The sequence below is a fragment of the Meriones unguiculatus genome, chromosome X (genome assembly GCF_030254825.1).
Source record: "Meriones unguiculatus strain TT.TT164.6M chromosome X, Bangor_MerUng_6.1, whole genome shotgun sequence".
In the NCBI taxonomy this organism is placed as follows: Eukaryota; Metazoa; Chordata; class Mammalia; order Rodentia; family Muridae; genus Meriones; species Meriones unguiculatus.
Window position 1 is genome coordinate 91,356,814 of NC_083369.1, and position 26,028 is coordinate 91,382,841.

The 26,028-nt window shown below is 37.9% G+C and overlaps 1 protein-coding gene across 1 annotated transcript; it reads left to right on the plus strand.

Moving 5' to 3' along the window:
* Positions 1-20,384: 20,384 nt before the first annotated feature.
* LOC110544339 (ferritin heavy polypeptide-like 17E) lies at positions 20,385-20,915 on the plus strand. Its single transcript, XM_021630367.1, has one exon. It carries the CDS (start codon positions 20,385-20,387, stop codon positions 20,913-20,915), a length of 531 nt encoding a protein of 176 aa, XP_021486042.1.
* The last annotated feature ends 5,113 nt before the right edge of the window (positions 20,916-26,028 follow it).

Consider the following 26,028-nt stretch of genomic DNA (forward strand, 5'->3'; position numbering starts at 1 on the left):
CACAGAGAGTGCTGTCCTGCTTCTCAGACGTGGTGCTCTCCCGGCGCCGCCATCTTGGCTCCCCAATGTATCTTCTTATATAAGATTATTCTAATTTCTTTTTTCCATTTCTTTTTTTATTAATTACAATTTATTCACTTTGTATCCCCTTCTTCTGTAGCTCCCTTCTTCCTCCCCTCCCAATCCAACTCTCATTCCCCTTTCTCTACCTATGTCCCTCCCCAACTCCACTGATAGGGGAGGTCCTACTCTCCTTCCTTCTGATCCTAGTCTATCAGATTTCCTCAGGACTGGCTGCATTGTTTTCCTCTGTGGCCTGGTAAGGCTGCTGATCCCTCAGGGGGAGGTGACCAAACAGCAGGCCAATCAATTATGTGAGACAGTCTCTGTTCCCATTACTATGGTATCCACTTGGGCACTGAACTGCCATGGGCTACCTCTGTGCAGGGGTTCTAGGTTATCTCCATGAATGGTCCTTGTTTGGAATATCAGTCTCAGAAAAGACCCCTATGCCCAGATTTTTTGGCTCTGTTGCTCTCCTTGTGAATCTCCTGTCCTCTCTAGGTCTTACTATCTTCCCCTTCTTTCATAAGATTACCTGCACTCTGCCCAAGTCTCAACATTGGCTATAAGTCTCAACATCTGCTCTGATACCCTGCAGGATAGAGCCTTTCAGAGGCCCTCTGTGGTAGGCTCTTGCCCTGTTCCCTGTTTTCTCCCTCTTCTGATGTCCATCTTCTTTGCCTTTCTGAATGCAGATTTAGCAACTTAGCCAGAGACCTCCTTCTTGATTAGTTTCTTCAGCTGTACAGATTTTAGTATGTTTATCCTATACTATATATTTAATATCCACTTATGAGGGAGTATATACCCTGTGTGTTTTTCTGCTTCTGGGATACCTCAATTCAGGATGATCTCCAGTTCCCAACATTTGCCTGCAAATTTCATGATTTCTTTGTTAGTCATTGGGGAAATGCAAATCAAAATGCCCCTGAGATTTCACCTTATACCCATCAGAGTGGCTAAGATCAAAAACGCAAGTGACAACACATGCTGGAGAGGATGTGGAGAAAGGGAAACCCTACTCCACTGCTGGTGGGAATATAAACTTGTACAACCACTTTGGAAATCAATCTGGTGTTTTCTCCTATAATTAGAAATAGTGCTTCCCCAAGATCCAGCCATACCACTCCTAGGCATATATCCAAAAGATGCTCAAGTATACAGCAAGGACATTTGCTCAACCATGTTTGTAGCAATTTTATTTGTAATAGCCAGAAGGTGGAAACAACCCAGATACCCCTCAGTTGAGGAATGGATACAGAAATTGTGGTACATCTACACAATGGAATATTACTCAGCAATTATTCTAATTTTTTTTATTTATTCTTTACTAATTACACTTTATTCACTTTTATCCCCCTGTGGTTCCCTCCCTCCTCCATCCTAATCTCTCCCTTCCTCCACCCTCTGCATGCATGCCCCTCCCCAAGTCCACTGATAAGGGAGGTCTTCTTTTCCTTCCTTCTGATCCTAGTGAATTAGATCTCATCAAGAGTGGCTGCATTGTCTTCTTCTGTGGCCTGGTAATGCTGCTTCCCACTCAGGGGAAGGTAATTAAAGAGCAGGCCAATCAGTTCATGTCAGAGACAGTCCCTGTTCCTATTAAAATGGAACCCACTTGGATACTGAACTGTCATGGACTACATCTGTGCAGGGGTCTTAGGTTATCTCCATGCATAGTCCTTGGTTGGAGTATCAGTCTCAGGAAAGACGCCTATGCTCAGATTTTTTGGTTCTGTTGCTCTCCTTGTGGAGTTCCTGTCCTCTCCAGATCTTACTGTTTCCACTTCTTCCCTAAGATTCCCTGCACTCTGCCCAAAGGTTGCCCATAAGTCTCAGCATCTGCATTGATAGTCTGCAGAGCAGAGAGAGCCTTTCAGAGATCCTCTGTGTCAGGCTCCTGACTTGTTCCCTTTTTTCTCCTTCTGATGTCCATCCTCTTTGCCTTTCTGGACAGGAATTCAGCATTTTCGCAAGAGTGCTCCCTCTTTATTAGTTTCTTTAGGTGTACAGATTTTAGTAGGTTTACCTTACGTTATATGTCTATATGAGTGAGTATGTACCATGTGTGTCTTTCTGCTTCTAGGATAGCTCATTCAGGATGATCTTTTCCAGATCCCACCATTTACCTGCAAATTTCATGATTTCCTTGTTTTTCATTGCTGAGTAATATTCCATTGTGTAGATGTACCGTAATTTCTGCATCCATTCTTCAGTTGAGGGGCATCTGGGATGTTTCCAGCTTCTCGCTATTACAATAAAGCTGCTACAAACATGGTTGAGCAAATTTCCTTATTGTGTACTTGAGCCTCTTTTGGCTATATACCTAGGAGTGGTATGGGTGGATCTTGAGGAAGCACTATTCCTAGTTGTTTGAGGAAGTACCAGATTGCTTTCCAGAGTGGTTGTACAAGTTTACATTCTCACCAGCAGTGGAGGAGGGTTCCCCATTCTCCACAACCTCTCCAGCATGTGTTGTCACTTGAGTTTTTGATCTTAGCCATTCTGATGCGTGTAAGATGAAATCTTAGGATTGTTTTGATTTGCATTTCCCTGATGACTAAGAACCTTGAACATTTCTTTAAGTGTTTCTCTGCCATTCAATATTCTTCTATTGAGAATTCTCTGTTTAGGTCTGTTCCCCATTTTTTATTTGGACTACTTCGTTTGTTACTGTTTAACTTCTTGAGTTCTTTATATATACTGTATATTAGTCCTCTGTCAGATATAGGGTTGGTGAAGATCCTTTCCAATATGTTAGGTAGTTGTTTTGTTCTGATGACAGTAACCTTTGCTTTACAGAAACTTTTCAGTTACATGACTCCCATTTATTGATTGTTGCTCTTAGAGCCTATGCAACTGTTGGTGTTCTGTTCAGGAAGTTGTCTCCTGTGCCAATGAGTTCAAAGCTCCTCCCCACTTTTTCTTCCAAGCGGTTTAGTGTGTCTCATTTTATATTGAGGTCTTTGATCCACTTGGACTTTAGTTTTGTGCAGGGTGACAAGTACGGATATATTTGCATTTTTCTACATGTAGACATCCAGTTAGACCAGCACCATTTGTTGAAGATGCTCTTTTTTCCATTGAATGGTTTTGGCATCTAGAAAATAAAGAAGGTAGCAGGTTGTCCATTAATAAAGTCCTTTCAAATTGTGACATTCTAAATTGTGTAAGGAACTCTCTACGCAACAATAATTCATCATTAAATCACTTTGAAGTTTGGAAAGCTGATCTGGAAATATTTGTAAACAGACTGCTTCATATAATTTCATCTTACTCTTATTAGTTTCTGACCAGCTCCCAAAGTGGTTGAAATTTCCTATTTGAAGTCTTCTATGTCTTGTATGATTTCATCTTTCTTTTTATATTCTAGTAGTCAAAAACGAATATTTCCACCAACTCAACGAAACTGTATTCTAGAATCGTTGGAGAAAAGTCAGAGAGTAGGGGCATATGAATAGCAAGTAAGAACTCCATCAGAGTATGATGGCTTCTTTGAGGAAGATAACAATAGCCTTAAGTTTTGTTTATTTGTCATACTGGAGATTGAACTCAAGACTGAATGCAAGTAATCTAACACTGAACTATAACCCGAGACCTCTTATTTTAAGTAAATGTCTCACTGAGTTGCTCAGGTGGCTTTGAACTCATTCTGTAGCCCAGGCAGAACTTGAACTTGTGATCCTTCTACCTCAGCCTCCCTATTAGGTAGCATTATAAACCTGCATCATCATGCCTAGCACAACTTTGTCTTTCACCTTAGGACCTTATCTACTTAGACAGTTACCTCAGCATAACAAAGGGCAAGATGTGAAACCAAAGACAAAGCCTTTGGAAATAAATTCCTAACAGTCACTACTATTGCCTGCCACATAAGTGTAAACTTAAATTTTAACTTGGTAACCAAACATCCCTTCAACTTATCAGTGATTATCTCTGGTTATAATGTCACCAAACTCATGTGATTTAGATTGAGGTAATAGTCTGTGAATGCTTGTAACTACATAATAATTAATTAATAAAAAGAGAATTAGGCCTTTCAAAAATTTATATTGTATAAATATTGCATACTATCATATTTATCAAGACAAAGAGGCATAAAGAAACTTCAAAAGCTAAGGTCTAAATTACATTGCCTTCTATAAGAAACCTAACCATTGTTTATGCTAATGATATAGGTAGATCAGGTCCATCTGAAACACTCTTCTTCCATGTAGACTTTTTGAGTTTTTTGTCCTGCTGTAATTATTCAACTAAAACACCTGTAAGATACCACTCATACAAGTGTTAAAGCTATCATTATAGTTTATAGACAAATCAGCATCGTGTGCCACCTAATATGATGTTTTCAACAGACACAAAGTAATTTTTATCATAATTGTTTAAGAAGAGTACATAATCCAAATCTAATCATGGTGAAATGTAATACAATTATACAAGAGATGTGCTAATAATTAGCTAATAAGCTAATCCTTATTAAAGTTGGCTAGAAAACATGATTACTAAGTATAATTATTAAACATTGTTTGGCTGTAGGAAAAAAATTCAGAAAAACATTTTTGTGACCATTGACAAAAACTGAATATTAACCCTATATTTTATAATTTATATAATGGTGTTAATATTAAATTTCCTGAATTGAATATTTGAAATATGGATTTGTTTTGTATTATTTATTATTATTATTTTACAATTTATTCACTTTGTTTCCCTGCTGTAGCCCCCTCCCTCATCTCCTCCCTCCATCTCCCCCATGTCGCTCCCCTAGTCCACTAATTAGGCAGTACCTCCTCCCCTACTATCTGACACTAGCCTATCAGATATCATCGGGACTGACTGAATAGTCTTTCACATCACCAAGAGCAGGTGATCAAAGAGCAGGCAACTGAGTTAATGACAGAGACAGCCCCAGCTCCCCTTACTAGAGAACCCACAATTTTGTATATTCTTAAATAATATTTTTATTTTAATTTATTTTTTTAAATTTGTGCATTTATACAATATATTTTTATCACAGCCATCCATCACTATCTTCCTATCTCCAACTTGTTTAGTGTTTCCCACTCTGTCTCAATTTCATGTCCTCCTTTTTTGTTAAAAATAACCTCCTGTGTACAATTAGTGCTACTCACATGTGTGTGTGGCCATCACTTGGCCATGTGCAACCTATCAGCAGCCCAAGCCCCCAAGTGTGAGAATGACTCCCTCTCTCAACATCCAGCAACTCCCAATAGCTCCCCTTCCATGGGTGGAGTTTTGAGGACATGCATTGATGTAAACCACTTGATCCTGTGCAGATAACCACAGCAGCTATGAGTAAATGTGTACAACAGTCATGCCATGTCCAGAAGTCAGCATTTTCACAACTCTCTCATTTACCAGTTCTCACACTCTTTGTGCCTCCCCTTTTTAGTGTTCCTTAATCCTTGGATGAGTAGGTAGAATTGACATTGATGATTCATCCACAGGTAAGAGCACTCAGTTACTTATATTAAGCACTTTGACCAGTTATAAATCTCTGCATTAATTGCAAATTGCTATAAAAAAGAAGCTTCTCTGACCAAAGTTGAGATAACACAAATTTATGTATATAAACACAAACATTTAGAAAGCAGTTTGACAGCAACGCTATTTAGCAAAACAGCAGTAGGTTCCCTACTAGGTCTATGCTCTCTCCAGTTGTGAACTTTTGACCAAGTTTACAATGCCAGGCATGAAATCACTTTTGTGGAGCAGGCCTCATATATAAAGCAGTTGGTTACCCACATAATCAATATGCCACTACTGCATCAATGGGAATATCTTCTTTTTAAGTCTTTAAAAAAATTGCATTGGTGTTCTGCCTCTATGTATATCTGTGTGAGGGTGTGAAATCCCCCGGAACTGGAATTACAGACAGTTTTGAACTGCCATGTGGGTGCTGGGATATGAACCTAGGTCCTTTGGAAGAATAGCCAGTGATCTTAACCACTGAGACATCTCTCCAGCCCCTAAAATGGGAGCATCTTTATTTGATCTTAGTTAGTCACAAGGCCAAGGAGTGATAAAGGAAAATTTCCGGTAAACACTGATCTGGATCACTTCTGGACTAATGGTTCATTTCCTCTTTCTTTTGAGTCTCCTGGGTGCTAAGATTAACGGTGTTTGTTACCAGGGCCTGTTTTTTTCAGACTGGTTGACATTGTATTGTACCATGATTTTATAAATGGATTTATGAACCATGGTTTTGCAAGAAGATTCCCTGTTTTTAAGAAATGTGTGTTGAAATTACCTACAACTATCAACTTATTTACCTTGAAATATTTGTGTAAATACATATATACACATTACACATATAAAAATGCTAGTAATTGTTATATAACGAAAGGTATAGAGTTGGGTGTAATATATTCAATTTGTAATTTTTAATTATTTCTAAATTAAAATTATAAAACCCAAATATTAACTCTAATTTTATTTAAAAATTAATACATGAAATGAATGTTTTTAGGCAACATTGTTGCCATAATACAGTGGAAAGAACGTTTGAATTATCTAAGAAACAGTTTTACTAGCTACAATAACAAATAACTGAATGTCACAAAATAAAGTTACTGAATCAGTCTGAAACTTGGTTTCCTATAAAATGAAAAGATTGGTCTAGGTACATTTAGTTGGCATTCATGTTCTCACACTTTGTGAGACTTCTCTTTTTGTATCTCCACTCTATGAATGCCAAACCTCAAATTCTTTTTCAAGTGTATTGATCGGTTTGATATTGTAACTTTTCTTCTGTGAGTAAAGATGCATACCAGCATCAACAGGCAACTTTTAGAAAGCTTTACAAATATTATTTAATGTATGTTAGATTAGAATTGGATGAACAGAAAGCATAATTAATTCTAAAGTGTTCTTACAAAGTAATCCCAGCATTTCAAACACTTTTTTTATAAGGGAACTGTGAATTATATACCAAATAAGTAAATAGTAAAAATCATAATGAACAGTTGCAAAAACAAATCATAACATTAGCTTCTGACAATATCAGGCTTACTTGTAGTTATGCATAAAAGCCTGACATCTTGCTACAAAAATCATGAATCTAAGTAAAATTTATGGTGAACAGATCTTGGCTCAAACATGGAGTCACTACCACATTGACCTAGGAGAGATCCATGTAGTAAATCACTTCATAAGGCATAGGGATTCAGAAAAAAAAATCTACTTCTAAAGGGAAAAGCATCATTTCCATTTTGAGACTTACTTTCAGATGCTAAATTAAATTTCAGATGCCCTCAGCTTTTGTTTTTTCTGTCCCTACAAGACCTAACTCACAAATTTGTCATGCCTCTGGTTTCCTAAAGCTGGCATTGGTTGTCGTTTCTCAGATGAATTCCAAAGCTCTGTTCAGCTTGGTTAGTTAATTATAGTCATTATCATAAAAATATTAGGTCACATTAGTTCCCCTTTTTTGCAGAAGAGAATAATGTGTGACTGTTTCATCAGGTCATTTTATATTCTGGAACCAACTCTGGCTTTTATCACTTGGCAATGACATTGGTAGGGGTCATCTGAAAAGCCACAGGCTGTCAGGATACAATAACTTATATCAGAATTGAAACAGCTACATAGAGTTATAGCAGTTTGTATTTCTTTCAAATGCTCTGAGCTATTGTCAGTTTCTAATTTTTTCATCTTAAAAAGATAACTTTATCTCTTCCATTTCAAATAGTCTATCTGTAAAATGAGGATATAATTTTATTTCTTGAAGATCAGTGACTGAGCAAAGGAAACAAAAGGATAAAGATAACATAGAAGAACACAAAGTTCCAACCTCAAAAGAAATTGTGAATCAGAAAATGAATGGCCTGTTTTGTTTGCTTTGGTTTGATCCTTCCCAAACCTCCTCTGAATGACAGAAAGAGCTTTTTTGTAAGATAGAAGCTTGAAAGAATAAAGAACATGAGAGATAAGATGACAATAACAGAATTTGGGAAATTGGAAAGCAGCAAGTAAACCAGAAAAAAAATCTGAACCTAAATTCACATAATGGAAAGCTGAAAAGTAATCTGAAGTACATAGCAACAGCCTGGCAGGTTTTTGGAATTGGTGTAACAGTAAACCTAGAAGCTGTGGTGAGGGTAGAATTAAAAGCAGAATGACTGGGTGAAATGTAGTGTATGAAGCCTTTAGAGCCCACATCCCTTACCTCACTAGGTTCAATGTTAGACTGTCCAACTTACACACTATTAAACATACTCAGGGTAGATCTTGGAAGAAGATAAGAGGGGAATTTTAGCAGGGAAACACCAAGCACTATTGTGAGAAAAACTAAATTAAAAATAAGGGATTAGAGAACATTTGAAATGAGACCAGCCCCTTTCTCCCAAAGGACTCCTACAGAAATGGCTAATTTGATTCCTCTACACAGGGATGATCCTTGGATAAGTCCTTCGATAGAGATGATAGCATTACAGATGAACCCTAGGCAATAAGCCAGTTAGTTACATAACCACATTATCATGTCCCTTATGCTCAACAAAACCTACCTACTCCAGTATATATATCATCTAGTCATATTTTAATTATTTAATTCTTAGATGTGGACAAAGCAAATATAACCATCTTTTTTTTTTTTTTTTTTTTTTTTTTTTAGTTAGGGTTTTATTTCTGTGAAAAGATACTATAACCATGGCAACACCTATAGAGAAAAACATTTAATTGAGGCTGGCTTACAGTTTTAGAGGTTTGTTTAGTCCATCACTGGCATGGCAGGAAACATGGCAACACACAGGCAAGCTTGGTATTTGGAGAAGTAGCTGAGAATTTTACATCAGGATCTGTAGGCAGCAGGAAGAGGGTGCCTGGCTTGGGCTTTTGAAACCCCAAAGCCCACCCCCAGTGACTTACTTCACCCAAAGCCCACCCCCAGTGACTTACTTCACCCAAAAGGCCCAACTACTCCAACAAGGTGATGCCTTCCAATAGTGCCACTCCCTATAAACTTATTGGGACCATTTTCATTCAAACCAACACAATATCTAATGTTCACCACTGGCCTCCACAAGCACCTGCACACATCTAAACATGAACACACAAAACAGTATCCACAGTAGTGGTTATTTCATTTCCTTGCGGCTCTGGTGTCTCTGGGATTTGGATATGAAGGGACTGAGTTTGACTTAGTGGGTCTGGCTCCTCCCTGTTTAGTGGACTCTCCAGAGGGGGCTAGGACATCCCCAGGTTTGTTCCAGTAGGAGTCTCATTGTGAAGAACCTTGCTGGGCTTGGGCACTGCCTTGCTTTCTCTGGGAGCATAATTCCACCACCCAGTAGTGAGTCAGCTCTGTGTTATGAGTCCCCAGGAAAGCCCATGCTAAAGTGTGGCTCTTAGCACCACAGTCCCTGTCTGAATTTACTTGACTGTATGAACTTGAATCCCAGGAGGGTGTGAATTTTTTTAGCGTCTTTTCCTGGTAGGACTCCAAGTTTGCATACTCTCCTTGTTACCTTTCTGTAGGCTGCCTAAGGTATGACCCAGACAACATACTATCCCACACATACATTGCTTTTGATCACTAAGCAGTCAGTGATACCCTCTTGAATCCTCATCTCATTGGATTTAAATTTCCCATAATTTTCTTTACATATTTATTATTTATCTATTTATTTGTGTATGTGACGACACTCATGTGGATGTCAGAAGACAACTCTTAGGGAGTGACTTCTGTCCTACCTTGCTTTTGAGTCAGAGCCTCTCTTATTTCTGTTGTATTGCAATACACATATTGCTCTGTGTATGCAAGTTTCATGCTGATTTTCCTGTCTCCATTTTCCATCTCAAAGATATAGATACTTTCGACTTTATACTACTTTTCTCCACCTGTTAAATTATTTCTTTATTTACTTTGCATCTCTAATGTAGCTTCCCTTTCCTCTTCTCCTTCCAGTCCCTCCCTCTTACCTTCTCCATCCCCATTCTCCCTCCTTTTCTCCTCAGAGAGGGGGAGGCCTCTAATGCATATTAACCTTGGCATATCAGGTTGCAAAGGACTAGGCACATATTTTCCTGCTGAGGCCAGACAAGGCAACCCAGCTCTAGGAAAGGGATATAAAGGCAGGCAACAGAATCAGAGACAGCCCATGCTTCGCTTGCTAGAGGACCCACATGAAGACCAAGCTGCACATCTGTTAGGTATGTGTAGTCAGTCCAATGGATGTTGTCTAGTCGGTAGTTAAGTCTCTGTGAGCCCCTATGAGCCCAGGTTAGTTAATTCTGTAGATCTTTTTGTGGATTCCTTGCCTTCTCTAGCTACTTCAATCCTTCATCCCCTTATTCCACAAGATTCCCTTAGTTCCACCTAATGTTTGACTGTAGGTATCTGCATCTGTTTTCATCAGCTCGGTGAAACCTCTCAGAGGACAGTTATGTTAGGTTCTTGTTGGCAAGTATAGCAGAATATCAGTATTAGTGTCAGGTGTTGGCTCTCTCTCTCTCATAGGATGGGTCTCAGGTTGGACAAGTCATTGGTTGAATATTGCTGCAATTTCTATAATGTCTTTATTCCTGTGCATCTCATAGGCAAGGAAAATTTGGGGTTAAAGGTTTTGTGGGTGGGTTGGCATCCCCATCCCTCCATTGGAAGTCTCTCATGGCTACTGGAGGTGGCCATTTCAGGTTCCGTAGCCTCTGTTGCTAGGAGTCTTAGCTAGGGTAACCCTTATACATTTCTGTGAGTTTCCCTTGTCCTCAGTTTCTGGCTCATCCCAGAGCTGCTCCCCTACACCAATTTCAGTTCTCCCTACAGTTCTCTCTCCCTCAGTCTTCCCGCATTTGATCCCTCCCGTTCTCCTCCCTATTTCTTCTCTCACCAGTTCCCTCCCTCTATCCACCTCTGATGTCTATTTTATTCCCCTTTCTGAGTAAGATTCAAGCATCCTCCTTGGGCCCTCCTTGTTACTTAGCTTATTGGGGTCTGTGGATTGTAATATGTTTTCCTGCACTATGTGGCTAACATCTACTTATAAGTGAGTACATACCATGTGTGTCTTTCTGTCTGGGTTACCTCATTCAGGCTAGTGTTGTCTAGTTCAATTGATTTTCTTGCAAATTGTTTTTGTTTTTAATAGCTGAGTAGTTGTGTAAATGTGTCACAGTTTCTTTATCCATTCTTCTGTTGAGGGACATCTAGGTTGTTTCTAGTTTCTGGCAATTACTAATAAAGCTGCTATGAACATAGCAAGTGTCTTTCTGGTAATGGTGGAGCACCTATTGGCTATATGCCTAGGAGTGGTCTAACTGGGTCTTGAGGTATATCTATTATTAATTTTCTGAGAAAGCACCAGGTTAATTTCCAAAGTTATTGTACAAGTTTGTACTCCTACCAGCAATGGAAGAGGGTTCTCCTTTCTCCACATTCTCTCCAGCATGTGTTGTCACTTGAGGTTTTGATCTTAGCCATTCTGACAGATGTGAGATGGTATTCTGTTCAGAAAGTTGTCTCCTGTGTCACTGGGTTCAAGGCTGTTTGCCACTTTCTCTTCTGTTAGATTTAGTGTCTTTGGTTTTATGTTGAGGTCTTTGATCCACTTGGACTTGAGTTTTGTACAAAGTGATGGGTTCTATTTCCATTCTTCTACATGCAGACAGTTAGACCAGTACCATTTGTTGAAGATGCTTTCATTTTTCCATTGTATGGATTTATCAAAAATCAAGTGTTCATAAGTATGTCTGGCTCTTAGGCTCGATACCATTGATCAGCTTGTCTGTTTTAATGCCAATACCATGCAGTTTTTATTACTATTGCTCTGTGGTACAGCTTGAAATCAGGGGTGGTGATACCTCCAGAAGTTCTTTTATTGTACAGAATTGTTTTAGCTATCCTGGGTTCTTATTTTTCCGTATGAAGTTGAGAATTGTTCCTTTAAGGTCTGTAAAGAATTGTGTTTGAATTTTGATGGGTTTTGCATTGAATCTGTAGATTGCTTTTGGTAAGACAGCCATTTTTACTATGTTAATCCTATTTATCTTGAGCATGGGAGATCTTTCCATCTTCTGATATCTTCTTCAATTTCTTTCTTCAGAGACATGAAGTTCTTGTTATACAGGTCTTTCACTTGCTTAGATAGAGTTATACTAAAATATTTTATATTATTTGTGGCTATTGTGAAGGGTGTTGTTTTCCTAATTTCTTTCTCAGCCTGTTTATCATTTATATAAAGGAGGGCCACTGATTTGTTTTTTAAGTTAATTTTGTATCCAGCCACTTTGCTGAAGGTATTTATCAACTGTAGGAGTTCTCTGCTAGAATTTTGGAGGTAGCTTATGTTTACTATCATATCACCTGCTAATAACAATACTTTGACTACTTCCTTTCCAATTTGTGTCACCTTGAACTCCTTTAGTTGTTTTATGGCTCTAGATATCACATACTATGTTTAATAGATACAGAGAGAGTGGGTAGCCTTGTCTTGTCCCTGATTTCAGTGGAATTGTTTTAAGTTTCTCTCCATTTAATTTGATGTTGGCTATTGGTTTGCTGTATATTACCTTAACTGTGTTTAGGTATGTGCCTTGTATCCCTGATCATTCCAAGACTTTTAGCATGAAGGGGTGTTGGATTGTATCAAAGGCTTTTTTTAGCATCTAATGAGATGATCATGTGTATTCTTTCTTTCAACTTGTTTCTATAGTGGAATACATTGATGGGCTTTTTTTTTAATGTTGAACCATCCTTGCATCCCTGGGATTAAGCCTACTTGATCATAGTGGATGATACTTTGGATATGTTCTTGGGTTCAGTTTGAGTAGTTTATTGAGTATTTTTTTCATCAACGTTCATAAGAAAGATTGGTCTGAAATTTTCTTTCTTTGTTGAGTATTGGAATTAGCTCTTCTTTGAAAGCCTGGTAGAACTCTGCACTGAAACCATCTAGCTCTGGCCTTTTGTTTTTGTTTTTGTTTTTTTTTTTTTTTTTTTTTTTGGTTGGAAGACTCTTAATGACTGCTTCTATTTCCTTATGGGTTATAGGTTTATTTAAATTGTTTACCTGATCTTGATTTAACTTTGGTAAGTGGTATCTACTGAGAACTTTTCCAGTTTTGTTGAATATTGATTTTCAATGTAAGACCTAATGATTCTTTGAATTTTCTTGGTATCTGTTATGTCCCCCTTTCATTTCTGATTTTGTTAATTTCGATACTGTCTCTCTGCCTTTTAGTTAGTTTAGCTAAGGGTTTTTATATCTTGTTGATTTTCTCAAAGAATCAGATCTTGGTTTTATTGATTCTTTGTTTCTAGATTATTGATTTAAACTCTGAGTTTGATTATTTCCTGCCACCTACGCCTCTTGTGAGTATTTGCTTCTTTTTGTTCTAGAGCTTTCAGATGTGGTGTTAAGTTGCTAGTATGAGATCTTTGCAGTTGAAGTTTCTTAGTGCTACGAACTTTTCTTTTAGTACTGCTTTCATTTTGTCTCGTAAGTTTGGGTATATTTCTTTCTTTATTTCTTCCCTGACCTAGTCATTGGTCCTTGAGTAGAGAGTTGTTCAATTTCCATGAGTTTGCAGGCTTTCTGTTGTTTCTGTTATCATTGAAGTCCAACTTTAATCCATGTGATCTGATAAGTTACAAGGGGTATTTCAATTTTTTTGTATTTGTTGAGGCTTGCTTTGTGACTGACTGTATGGTCAATTTTGGAGAAGATTCCATGAGGTGCTGAGAAGCATGTATTTTCTTTTGTGTTTGGGTGAAAAGTTCTGTAGATATCTGTTAGGTCCACTTTATTCATAAAGTCAGTTAGTTTTATTATTTCTCTGTTTAGTTAATTTGTCTATGACCTGTCAATTGGTGAGAGTGAGGTGTTGATGTCTCCTACTATTAATACGTGGGATTCAGTGTGTGGTTTAAAGTTAGTAATGTTTCTATTAAGAATGTGGTTGCCCTCCCATTTGGGGCATAGATGCTCAGAATTGAGACATCATTTTGATTTTTTCCTTTGCTAAGTATGAAGTGTCTTTCCCTCTCTCATCTGATTAATTTTGGTTGAATGTCTATTTTATTATATATCAGAATGGCTAATCCAGCTTGTTTCTTGGGTCTATTTGCTTAGAAAAGCTTTTTTTACAGCCTTTTACTTTGAGGTAATATCTATCTTTGTCACTGAGGTGTGTTTCTTATATGCAGCAGAACGATGGATCCTGGTTTTACATCCATTCAATTGAAGAATTGATTCCACTGATGTTGAAAGATAATAACAACCCATGATTTTTATTTTGATGTTGGTGGTAGTTCTCTGTGTGTGTCTGTGTGTGTGTGTGTGTGTGTGTGTGTATTTGTATGTATGTATCTTTTCCTTTGGTTTTGATGGAGTGGGGTTATTTGCTTCCTGTGTTTTCCTTGGTGTAGGTAGCCACGTTGGGTTGGAGGGTTTTGTTTTTGTTTTCTTTTTTCCTAGTATCTTCTGTAGGGCTATAGATATTGTCATGGAATATCTTGTTTTCTCCATCTCTGGTGATTGAAAGTTTTGCTAAGTAAAGTAGTCTGGACTGGCATATGTTGTCTCTTAGGGTCTGTAAGATACTCTCCTAGGCCTTTTTACTTTTTAGAGTCTCTGTTGAGCAGTTGGGTGTAATTCTGTTAGGTCTACCTTTATATGTTACTTGTCCTTTTCTTGTTGTAGCTTTTAATATCTTTTCTTTGTTTTGTAGTGTTTTGATTATTATGTGGTGGGAGGATTTTCTTTTCTGGCCCAATAAACTTGGTGTTCTATACGCTTCTTGGATGTTTCTCGTGACAAAAGAACTCCTGGATGTTCTTAGGGCTCCTCAGGAAGGCAGGCAGATCTGTTACCTGGATGATGGGGCTCAGGGGACAGACCACAGTTCATAGATGCTGGCTGTGACCCAGGGAGACCTAGCAAGCAGGGTATTTGGATGAAGGGATCTAACCTGTATGTTCCCGGGGCCAGTAGGCCCCTTTGGGAAGGCAGTCAGGGCAGTGGCACAGACGAAGGAGCTCAGGGGACCAAAGATAGCAATCTTTTGAGGAAAGCTTGTATCTTGAAAGTTAGAGACCAACATATAACATATAAACAATAAAAGTGTTGGGAGAAAAAAAACAAGTTTGTAAATTCAAGAAAACTTTAAAGAAGAGAATTTCATTAATATTATCTGAAAAAGAGAATATTTTATCTATGAAATTCAAAGATAAGAAAATTAAGGGGAAAATTAAGATAGTGCAACATCCAATTAAGGTCTGAAGATACTAATCTGTGGAGAAGAACACTTGAAATGCAAGCAGAAGGACCTAAGTTCAAATCCCTAGCACCCACCTAAAAAAAATCTGCATCCCTGTAACTTCCGAGATCAGTGGGCAGCTAGTGTAACTGAAATGTCAAGTTCTAGGTTTCGTGAGAAACTTTATCTCAAGAGAATAAAGTGAAGAGTGATAAAGAAGGATATCCTTTGTTTTCTTCTGTCCTCCTTATGGACATATAGGCATGCACACACACACACACACACACACAGAGAGAGAGAGAGAGAGAGAGAGAAATGCATGCACATGCATGTGCAGAAAGAGACATACACATACAAACATACACCATAAATACAGGCACAGACATCATCAAATTAATTAGTCCAGGAAATGTATAATAATAAAATACAGAAGAAGGGATTATTAAAGAATGATGAATTATATGTCCTACAACTGAAGAACATCTATTTTCAAGCTACAAATAATTGCCTACATCAAAGCATGTTATTACTAAATTTCAGAACCTTGGGAACAGATATTTGATGTACCTTAAATCTGCAGAGAGGAATAAAATGTTCATATTCAAAAGGCCAGGATCAGAATGCCATCAATGCTTTTAACGTCAGCCTCATAGGTCAGAAGTAATGGAATAAAGTGTACAAATGTCTAGGGGTAAATAAGTCTCAAGCTCGAATTATATTTAATTATACGCTGAGCGTAGGAATGTAATGAAAATGCTCTCATCCAAGTTTTAAAACTTGGTTTTCTATGTGTTCTTTCTCAAGCATATACTACACAGTATTTACTTCATCAAAATGAGGAAGCAAACCAAAGAAAAGGTAGAGAAGGAGGCCAGGGATTAATGTACACTACAGAAAAGGTATGAGAAATTCACAGCCTACCATATAAGGGAAACCATAGAAACACAAGCCTACCACACAAGGGAAATCAAAAGACTGGGTTGGATATTGTCTGAAAACTGCAGAAAGCATATTCATTATTTCAAATGGAAAAAAAAAATCTCATACACTAAATTCTTAAGAAGAGATTTATGCAACCAATGGGGAGTTGAACATAGATTGGATAATAAGTAAAAATTTGAGAAAACAAACAGTGGCAAACATGAACTCTATGTAAAATAGAAGGTATACAAAAGTAGAGTAGACATAGTAATAGATGAAATTGGCTTGCAAAAGATTTGAAATTTGTTACCTTTGATGCTGAAAGGGAAACTTATTTGACAATATTCTGTGTAAACATTGGTTTAAAATAAATTTAATTATAAATATGGAGAAATATCAATATTAATGACACTTTAACACATCAAAGATTTTAATATCTCTCCCAAAGAAAACCAGCCAACAACTATCAAAGGCGGTGTTGATGGTAATGAACAAAGTATTTTTCCTGATTTTTCTGTATGCCTTGTATGTCAGAGTAACAAAATAGTTCAGGAAGGATTTTGTGTGTATATTCTTAGAGATACTCCTGCAAAAAATAAAAAAATAAGTGATAGAGTTAGAATACTATTATTTTATGACCTCCAGTGATGTAATGGTACCAGTAGCAGTCATCAGAGTCATCTTATTTTTACAAAAAACAAGACATCCAGGCATGATGAGTCTCATGATGAAACTACAGGAACTTTTCACAAAGTACTCTTACAGATAAATATAGAAAGGATGACCAGTCCAATAGATACCATCTTGCAGTTGCTTAGCAACATCAGAAACAGTAGCTCTATACCTCATACCATATGTCAATACAATTTTATCCATTATGACTTCTAAATGTGTAAAAATAAAATTTACTGAGGTCTGGAAGTCACCTAGAAGATGTTCATTCTTTTTTATTCTCTTTGTGATTTGTGGCCAAAAAGAAGTTCTTAAAGGATTATATATGTTGACATGTGGAGCGTGACAGAATAGACTAGTAAATTTAACTACAAAAAATTCAAAGATTTGCATATCAAAAGACACCACAGAAACAACAAGGCAAGAATTAGAATATTACAACACATATAGCCACCTATATGTTATCAAACTATATTAAAAGTTACTATAAATATATATAAAACATGCAATCAAAACCAGTGAAAAGGCAGAAAGAAGCAATTAGTCTATGTTTTTAGCAGCTAGCTGTAAGGTACTGCTTTACATCAATCAGATTTACACAAATTGATGAGGATATAAAGTAACTCAAATGCTTCGTTATTAGTTGTCCATTTTTGGTTAATATTTGGCAATTTCTAGGAAAATGGTGTACTTATCTTACGACCCAACATTTCTGACCTTTCACTATTTGGATTTTTTTTTAAATTGTGTGTGTTTGCATGTGTGTGCGTGTGCTCGCATGCCTGTTTGTGAGTGTGTGTGTGTGTTGTGTATATGACTGTGTACATGCATTCATGTGTGTAAGTAAGGGTGTTTGCCATGGTGGGTTTGTGGAGGTCAGACAGCCTCAGGTTTTGGTCCCCACCTTCTACCTTTTTGAGGCAGTGTCTTTTTATTGTTTGCTTTTGCATATGCCAAGCTAGCTTGACCATGAGCTTCTAGGCATTCTCCTGTCTCTGCCTCTGATGTCCACATAGGAACACTACAAACTCTGTTACAGCAATTCAGTCTTACATGGGTTCTGGGGGTTTGAACTCAGTTTCTCACAATGACCCATTAAGTAATGTATCTGCTGAAACATCTCCCCATATCATGATTTGGATTTTAACTATTCCCCAAATGTGCGTATGTTTAAGGCTTGGTCTATAATGTATCAATGTTAAAAAATGGGAAATTTTGGAGGTAAATGGATCATGAGTGATCTGACCACATTAACGCATTAATCTTTTTGTGAGTTAAAAATTTAATGGGCTATCTGAAGAGCACACTTGGCTTATAGATGAGTGAACTGATAGTAACTAAACTTTTTTGACCATATAAATACTGGATACAAGAAACCTGGCTACCTTCATAGTTATGATGAAAAGGATCAGATGTATCAGATTCAATGCCAGAATTGGTGTGCGGGCAATATAGGTATTCCTGAAAGTATTTCATGAAAAACATACCTTAAAAATTTTAATATTAAAGTAAGTATTACAGAATGAAGGCTGTTTGATTTTAAATTTTGGTCAATGAAGATTTTAGAAGATAAACATGCACTACTCCTGAATTTGGTTTTTTGGCTGTCCTCATAACCTATTTCTGAGTTATAAAAATGTGCTGCTTGCATGGTTGGTTACCATAAAAAGCTAAAATGTTACGCTCAGGATGCGAGGCTAAGCACTGCACTCAGGGTCAGCCACTTTGGACCCAGAGAAGAGCATGTCTGATTGCATGCGGGTTGATGCCCCAGGTCCCGCCTCTGAGAAAAAGGTATCAGACGGGTCTGATGCTCTTTGGGTGGATGACACCTAAATGAACATCAGTACAAAGTCCCAATTTATTTCTAATATCAGAGATCAGACCTCTACTCTTGCCTGATGCATCTAAAACAAAAAGGGGGAACTGTAGAGAGCTGCGTAATGCCGCGCCTTAAAGATGGAGCTGGTTTCCGCCTTCCACCTTCCCGATGGTGAGTGCTCTCTGTCACGAACAATTCCACATTTGGCTAAGGCTGAGGATCTGGCTTGCTTCCATGTATGTGGACCTATCTGCATTGCCCACGTAGCATGCTGGGGTTGGCTACCCAGAGGCTATTTAAGCTGTGGGCTGGCTTTCCCCAGGGTCAGATGATTGTTCAAGGTTCCTGAATAAACTGCATTGAAAAAAAAAATGTGCTGCTTGACAAAATGACATTTCATGTACCAATTGAGTGTTTAATCTTCACATTATTGATCACATTAACAGGTATTTTTACATTTTTGACTTTTGTATGCTTTGAGCGAAAAGGAACAAGCAACTAAATGTGGACTAAAAATGGCCTGTTAAGTGTTTTATTATAAATATTGACAATAAATCCACGTTGTTTAAAAAATACTGTATTGACCAATTGGATGATAGCCTATTTAAAGAAATAACAGATCATTTGTTTTAGTTGTAATTAATGAACTAAGTACAATGTTAGCCTTATCTTAAAAGATCACTCAGTGTAATATTTGCATGTATACTCATAGTAAAGACAAAAATACTTAAAGCTAATTCCACTAACTTCATTCATCTAATTTAATGACAAAAAAGCTGATTTCATAGCAGTGCCAGCAGAAAGAATGTTAGACTGTGATGAATCTCCTTGAATAATTATAGTACCCATAGAAAGGCATTAAAGTTTTGGTTACTAAGCCACCCTCTATGTTAATGAAAAAACATTCACTTTTATTATTGAAAAACTATTTTCAAATCCTATATAGATGTGAAGATCATCACACAGTTGCCTGATTTACTTATGGCAGTGAACGCTGATAAGTCTTCAATCTGACTTTTGTCCCTGTCCTCATAGGGTCAGGTGAATACTAGTGGAAGTCACTGATAAGAGCTGTCATTCAAATAAAGGTTTATGATATTAAATTTACCTAAAGAAAACAAATAGCAAGCTAGGCATGGTGGTACATGTCTGTAATCCCAGTACCTGGGAGTCAGAGGCAGGAGGATCTCTGTGAGTTCGAGGCCATCCTGGTCTACAAAGTGAATCTAGGACTGCCAGGGCTACACAGAGAAACCCTGTCTGGGGAGGTGGAGGGAAGAGGGAATAAGCGAACATCAGAGTGTTGAGCAAAATAACATTGTGGAGATTTTCAGAGAAACTGCTTTATAAAGCATCCAGAGGATTTAGTCTAAAACTTTGGAGTTTATTCATAGAGGCCTTTAAGACATACTGTGTAGATTCAACAGTGCCCAGTAGTCCTCGTTGCTAGGCCCCGTTGCTATGAAAATCAACACTCCTGACCTCCTCCCTGCTGAATCTATGTGACATCATCATTAGGCGCCAAACACTCATTTCTCGTGCGCTCTGAAGCTTACCGGCTGTGCTCTTGTGGTGTTCTTCTTCTCTTCAGAGGGAGTTCAGGAGAATGGGTCTGTGCCCTTTGCACGCGCCCTGCCCCTCTGAGCAGGTGGAGACCTTCTGAGACGGTTTTGGTGTTCAATTGCTCACCATGGCTGAAGCGTCCTCTCAAGTGCAACAGAACTCTGACCTTGACTGCGAGGATGCAGTCAACGCCCATATCCAGCTGCAGCTCTATGCCTCGAATGTGTACAAGTCTATGGCCTTCTACTTTGACCATAATGATGTGGCCCTGGGGAACTTAAAGCACTTCTTCTTGAGCAAGTCACACAACTGCAAGGCTGGTGCCGAGATGTTCGTGTACCTTCAGAAAGAGCGTGGAGGCCGCGTTGTCTCTCATGACATCGGGAGACCAGAAGGTGAGAGTTGGCACGGGGCCCTTCAGGCCTTGGAGTGCGTCTTGCGCTTGGAGAAAATCATCCACAAGAGCCTGCTGAACCTGCATGAATTGGCCAAGGCAGAAAACGACGCCCAGCTCTGCCATTTCCTGGAGCAACACTGTCTGGATGCGCAGGTCCAAGTTCTGAAGGAGCTGTGCGATTACTCGGCTAACCTGCATCAGATGGGGGCTCTGGAGCAGAACTTGGCTGAGAACTTCTTTGGCAAGCTCAGCCTGTCATAAAGCCTCAAGTGGACTGGACTGGTATGTCCCCACTGCCATGGGGTCTTCCTCCAGTCATTTAACCATGTTCATGCTGTATTTGAAGTAAGTTCACTTATTCTGTTTCTGTTTGATTGTTGTTTGAAATAAAATTTGTTTGTTTCCAGCAAAATTAAAGTATAAAGTTGATGATAAACTTATCTTTAGGGCCTGTGGGAGTAGATTATTATGGTTCTTGACCAGTAATCAGGAAACCATGGGGATGTATCACAAATCATAGCAATAAACAAGGGTATGGTGGTACAGCACCATGGAGATGGAAACAAGAATATCAGAAGTTAACAATTGTTTACAGAACTTGAAAGAACAATTCTCAATTTCATATTGAAAAACAAACAAACAAACCAAAAAACAGAATTGCTAGAACAATCCTGTATAACAACAGATTGTCTGGAGGTATCTCCATCCTTATTCTCAAACTATACTACAGAGCAATAATAATGAAAACTGCATGGTGCTTGCATAGAAAAAGAATCTGGAAACAACCCAGGTGTCCCTCACCTGAGAAATGGATACAGAAATTGTGGTACATTTACACAATGGAATACTACTCAGCAATTAAAAACAAGGAAATTGTGAAATTTGCAGGCAATTGGTGGGAACTGGAAAAGATCATCCTGAGTGAGGTATCCCAGACACAGAAAGACACACATGATATATACTCACTTATGAGGAGACTGAACCTAAGAATAATAGGAAGACAGGAAAGGGAAGAAACCCAGGTCAAAGGCTCAGAAAATATTTAAAAAAAACGCATACAGAACATCAAGTAAACTGGACAGAAGAGAAAGTCTCCTTGATACAATAATCCAAACAGTAAATGTACAGAATAAAGAGAGAATATTAAAAGCCACAAAGGATAAGGGCCAAGTAACACATAAAGCCAAGCCTATTATTATTATACCTGACTTTTTGCCTTTTCAACAAAGACGTTAAAAGCCAGAAGGGCCTAGGCAGACCCTAAAGAGACCATAGATGCCAGCCCAGACTACTATATCTAGCAAAACTTTTAATCACCATAGATAGAGAAAACAAGGTATTCCATGACAAAACTGAATTTAAACAATATCTATCACAAAACCAGTCCTACAGAATAAGAAACAAACTTCTAGAGGTAAAACATTCTCCTGGATTTCAACTTGTATGACAGAACTATATAATGTAATAAAACTGATACATATATCTAGCTATTTCTATCTATATCTATACATCTCTCTCTCTGTCTCTCTCTCTCTATAGATAGATAGATAGATAGATAGATAGATAGATAGATAGATAGATGCATGGTATAAGCATAAAAAGACACAATCATCTATGCAGTTGATTTGAAGACCTGGACATAAATCTGCACACAAACGGACACTTGATTTTTTACAAAAGAAGCCAGAAATACACACTGGATAAAAGAAAGCATTTTCAGCAAATGGTATTGGTCTAACTGGATATCTGCATGTAGAAGAATGCAAATAGAACCACACTGAACACTCTGTAAAATCTCACCTTCAAATGGATTGGTGACGTCAACATAATTGTAGATACACTGAACCTGATAGAAGAGAAAGTGAGGAACAGCTTTGAAGACATTGGCATAGGAGATGACTTTCTAAACAGAACATCAATAACATAGGCATTAAGATCAACAATTAATAAATGGTACCTCATGAAACTTTAAAGTTTCTGTAAGGGAAAGGACACTGTCAATAGGACAAAACAGCAACCTACAGAATGGGAAAAGATTTTTACCAACTCCACATCTATAGCCGAAGTTTTGGTTTCTTTTAAAACTCAGTTATGTGTCAGTCTCAGAAAAGACCCTGTGCCCAGATATATTTGATCCTTGTGGAGCTCCTATCCTTCACCCATCAGACTAACTCCCCTTCTTTGTTATGATTCCCTGTACTCTGCCAAAGGTTTGGTCATGAGTCTTTGCTTTGAAAACACTGCTAGTTAGAGTCTTTCAGATGCGCTCAGTAGACTCCTGTCATACGTTCAATGCACATCCCATCTATCTTTCTAAACGACGATTGATCATCTTACCCCATGTCTGCTCAATTGATTATCTTTTTTAGGTGTATAGATTTCATTATGTTTATCATATCTTATAGGTCTATATAAGTGAGTATATCCCATGTTTGTCTTTCTCCTTCTGGGATATTTCACTCAGAATGATCTTTTTATAACCTAGAACCTCCACTCAGATGTAGCCTGTGGTAGCTCAGTAACCAATTGGTTTCCCAAAGTGAGGGGAACAAGGACTATTTCTAACAGGAACTCAATGACTGGCTCTTTGGTCTCCCCACCCCCGAAGGGAGGAGCAGTCCTGTTAGGCCACAGAGGAGGGCTTTGCAGCCAGGCCTGAAGATACCTGATAAAACAGGATCAGATGAATGGGGAGGAGGTCCCCCCTATCAGTGGACTTGGAAAGGGGCACGGTGGAGATGAGGGAGGGCACGGTGGAGATGAGGGAGGGCACGGTGGAGATGAGGGAGGGAGGGAGGGAGGGGCTGAGAGGGAATGAGGGATCGGGACACGGCTGGGATACAGAGTTAATAAAATGTAACTGATAAAAAATAAATAAATAAATGAAATAAAAAAAATAAAACTCAGTTATGTTTTATAAACAGGTTTTTTGTTTTCAATCCCAAGTGTGGGATTTGGAGCTACCTTCAGTTTATCCATCACTGATAGATAGATAGATAGATAGATAGATAGATAGATAGATAGATAGATAGATAGACAGATATCTAATTTGCCAGATGCAGTTAGTTTAATTATGAGGACTCAAAGAGGGTATTAATACCAGTGCCCAGAAAGAGAGAAAAGAACGCTTTGAGGGTTTGGAGGTGCATTGAGGAGATGGGTGGAGAAAGAAGAAGGCTGCAGGTTCTGCTTGACTGCTGGATATCTTGACAACTGAGATTGGTATTTTCCCAAAGAACCCAACTACCCTAACTAGCCTGAACTAAGTCTAAAGAGGTCCATCTCCCCTGTTCCTTATAACCTCTTTCTCTCCCACTTAGGGATGGTAGAGGCATTAAGAAACCCCAAATAAGGAGAGAGGCATAGGGGAGGGAAGAGGGAGGGAGGGAGGGAGGGAAGGAAGGAGGGAAGGAAGGACAGGGGAGGGAGGGAGGAAGGAAGGGTGAGACCAGGAGATAATGTAGGGAGCTACAACTGGGAGACAAAAATGAATAAATTGTAAATAATAATAAGAGTAAAAAAGAAAAAAAAATAGGCTCAGCCACATTACATATATTAGGATTATTTTCCCTCACTTTTCTGCCTGGTAATTCTGTTTTGATGAAAAAGTTCTAAATTTTAATAGACAAACATATCCATAAATTCACAAATTGTACGTTATTCAGTTATTTTTTATTTTCTTTTGAAATCTTACAAAATGTTTCCCTATCACTATCATTTAAAGAATCTAAAAGTGGAAGGGGTACTGGGGGTTGTGCATGCCTTTAATCCCAGCCCTTGGGAAGCAGAGGCAGGTGTATCTCTGTCAGTTGAAGGCCAGCCTGGTCTATAAAGCTACTTCAGGATAGCCAGGACTGTTACACAGAAAAACCCTATCTCGTAAAACTAAAAACCAAACCAAAACAAAATCCTATATTTCCTCATTCCATATTACCCCATTCTCTTCTTGAATTTATATCAGCTTAATTATATAGACTACATGTCATATCATATGTTTTGATATATGAACCTATATATTTGTCCTAGAAGAAAAATGAAAATTATGTGGCTTCTTTGAATTTTACAAGGTTTCTGTCTCATTATATCTTTGTCTATGCTGGGGTTTGTTTCTGCACATTCCACTATTTTTCACTGATCTTGTGTTCTAATTTTGCATATATAAATGTATATTCATATATATGTATGCATATATATATATGCCCTAATCATTTGGTAGTTTCAAGTATCTAATTATTGTTTCCATTTATTATTTTGGTTGTTATTTTTTTTATAAAAAATTTAGGAATTATTTGTGCTATAAATTAGGAATGAAGTAAATGTAGAATCATGTCTTAATTTTACTAAAGAATTGAGATGATAAATGTTTTATTTATGTCTGTTTTCACATGTAAAAAAAAAGAAACCCCAAATAAAATAGTTAAAAGTAGTGCCTACACACTTTCTTAGATGATTAATGTCCAATGGACCTTTCTTAAAGCTGCTTAGCAGGGACAGCCTCCAGAACAAAGGCAGTGGTCCTTGCTTTCAGTGTTCTTCCCATTAGGCGTCTGTATAATAAATTTCAGAAGTCCACTCTAAGAGATAAAACTGATCTCCACCATCAACCAATTTCCATGCAAATTAGGTTTGCTAAATGTGTAGCCAGGGAGAGGGGAAGAAGAAATAAGCTATTATAAAAATCATTTTCCCCCATGAGCTTCTCTGCGTCTGTGTAACTGTCTCATGCCAGTTTTTCACAAAAGTCCACAGTTATTTCTTTTTAACTGTCTCATGTTCATTCTACAGTTGCTCACTCATTGTCATGATTGGCTTTTGGTGCCAAGGAAGTGTCAATAGAGGAAAACATTTGTCCTCGTCTAGGGCATGTTTTGACTAGAATCTACAGATGGATCAGGAACTTTGTTTTGTTTTCTGGCCTGTCTCTAAAACCTCAAATAGGAATATCTACATAAAATTTCTTGAAGTGACCTAATAGAGTTTGCCTCAATTTCCTGTGGACAGAGAAGTGAAAACTATGAGGCAACCTTATTCCCTTTTGTTTGGAGGAAGAATTGCATCAAAAGAAGGTTATTCTTATAACACCTAACTCTTTAATTGTAGTTATCTCTGAGGATTTAGCTATCTCTCTGTCATGCCCTTGCTTTTTAATTCAAGGAATTGCCTGGATTTAATATCCAAGTTCCACTGATTTATTATCTGTATCTTGAAACTTACAAGATTCTAGTAAATACATCCACAGTCTTATAATCTATTATATGCAAATTATTTTATTATTTTATGACATTTTACATGAGAGCCTAACTTCTGAACGAAAGTAAAAAAAAAAAAAATATGCGCCCTGTAAAAAGGAAGACTTTTCCCTAACACCTTATAT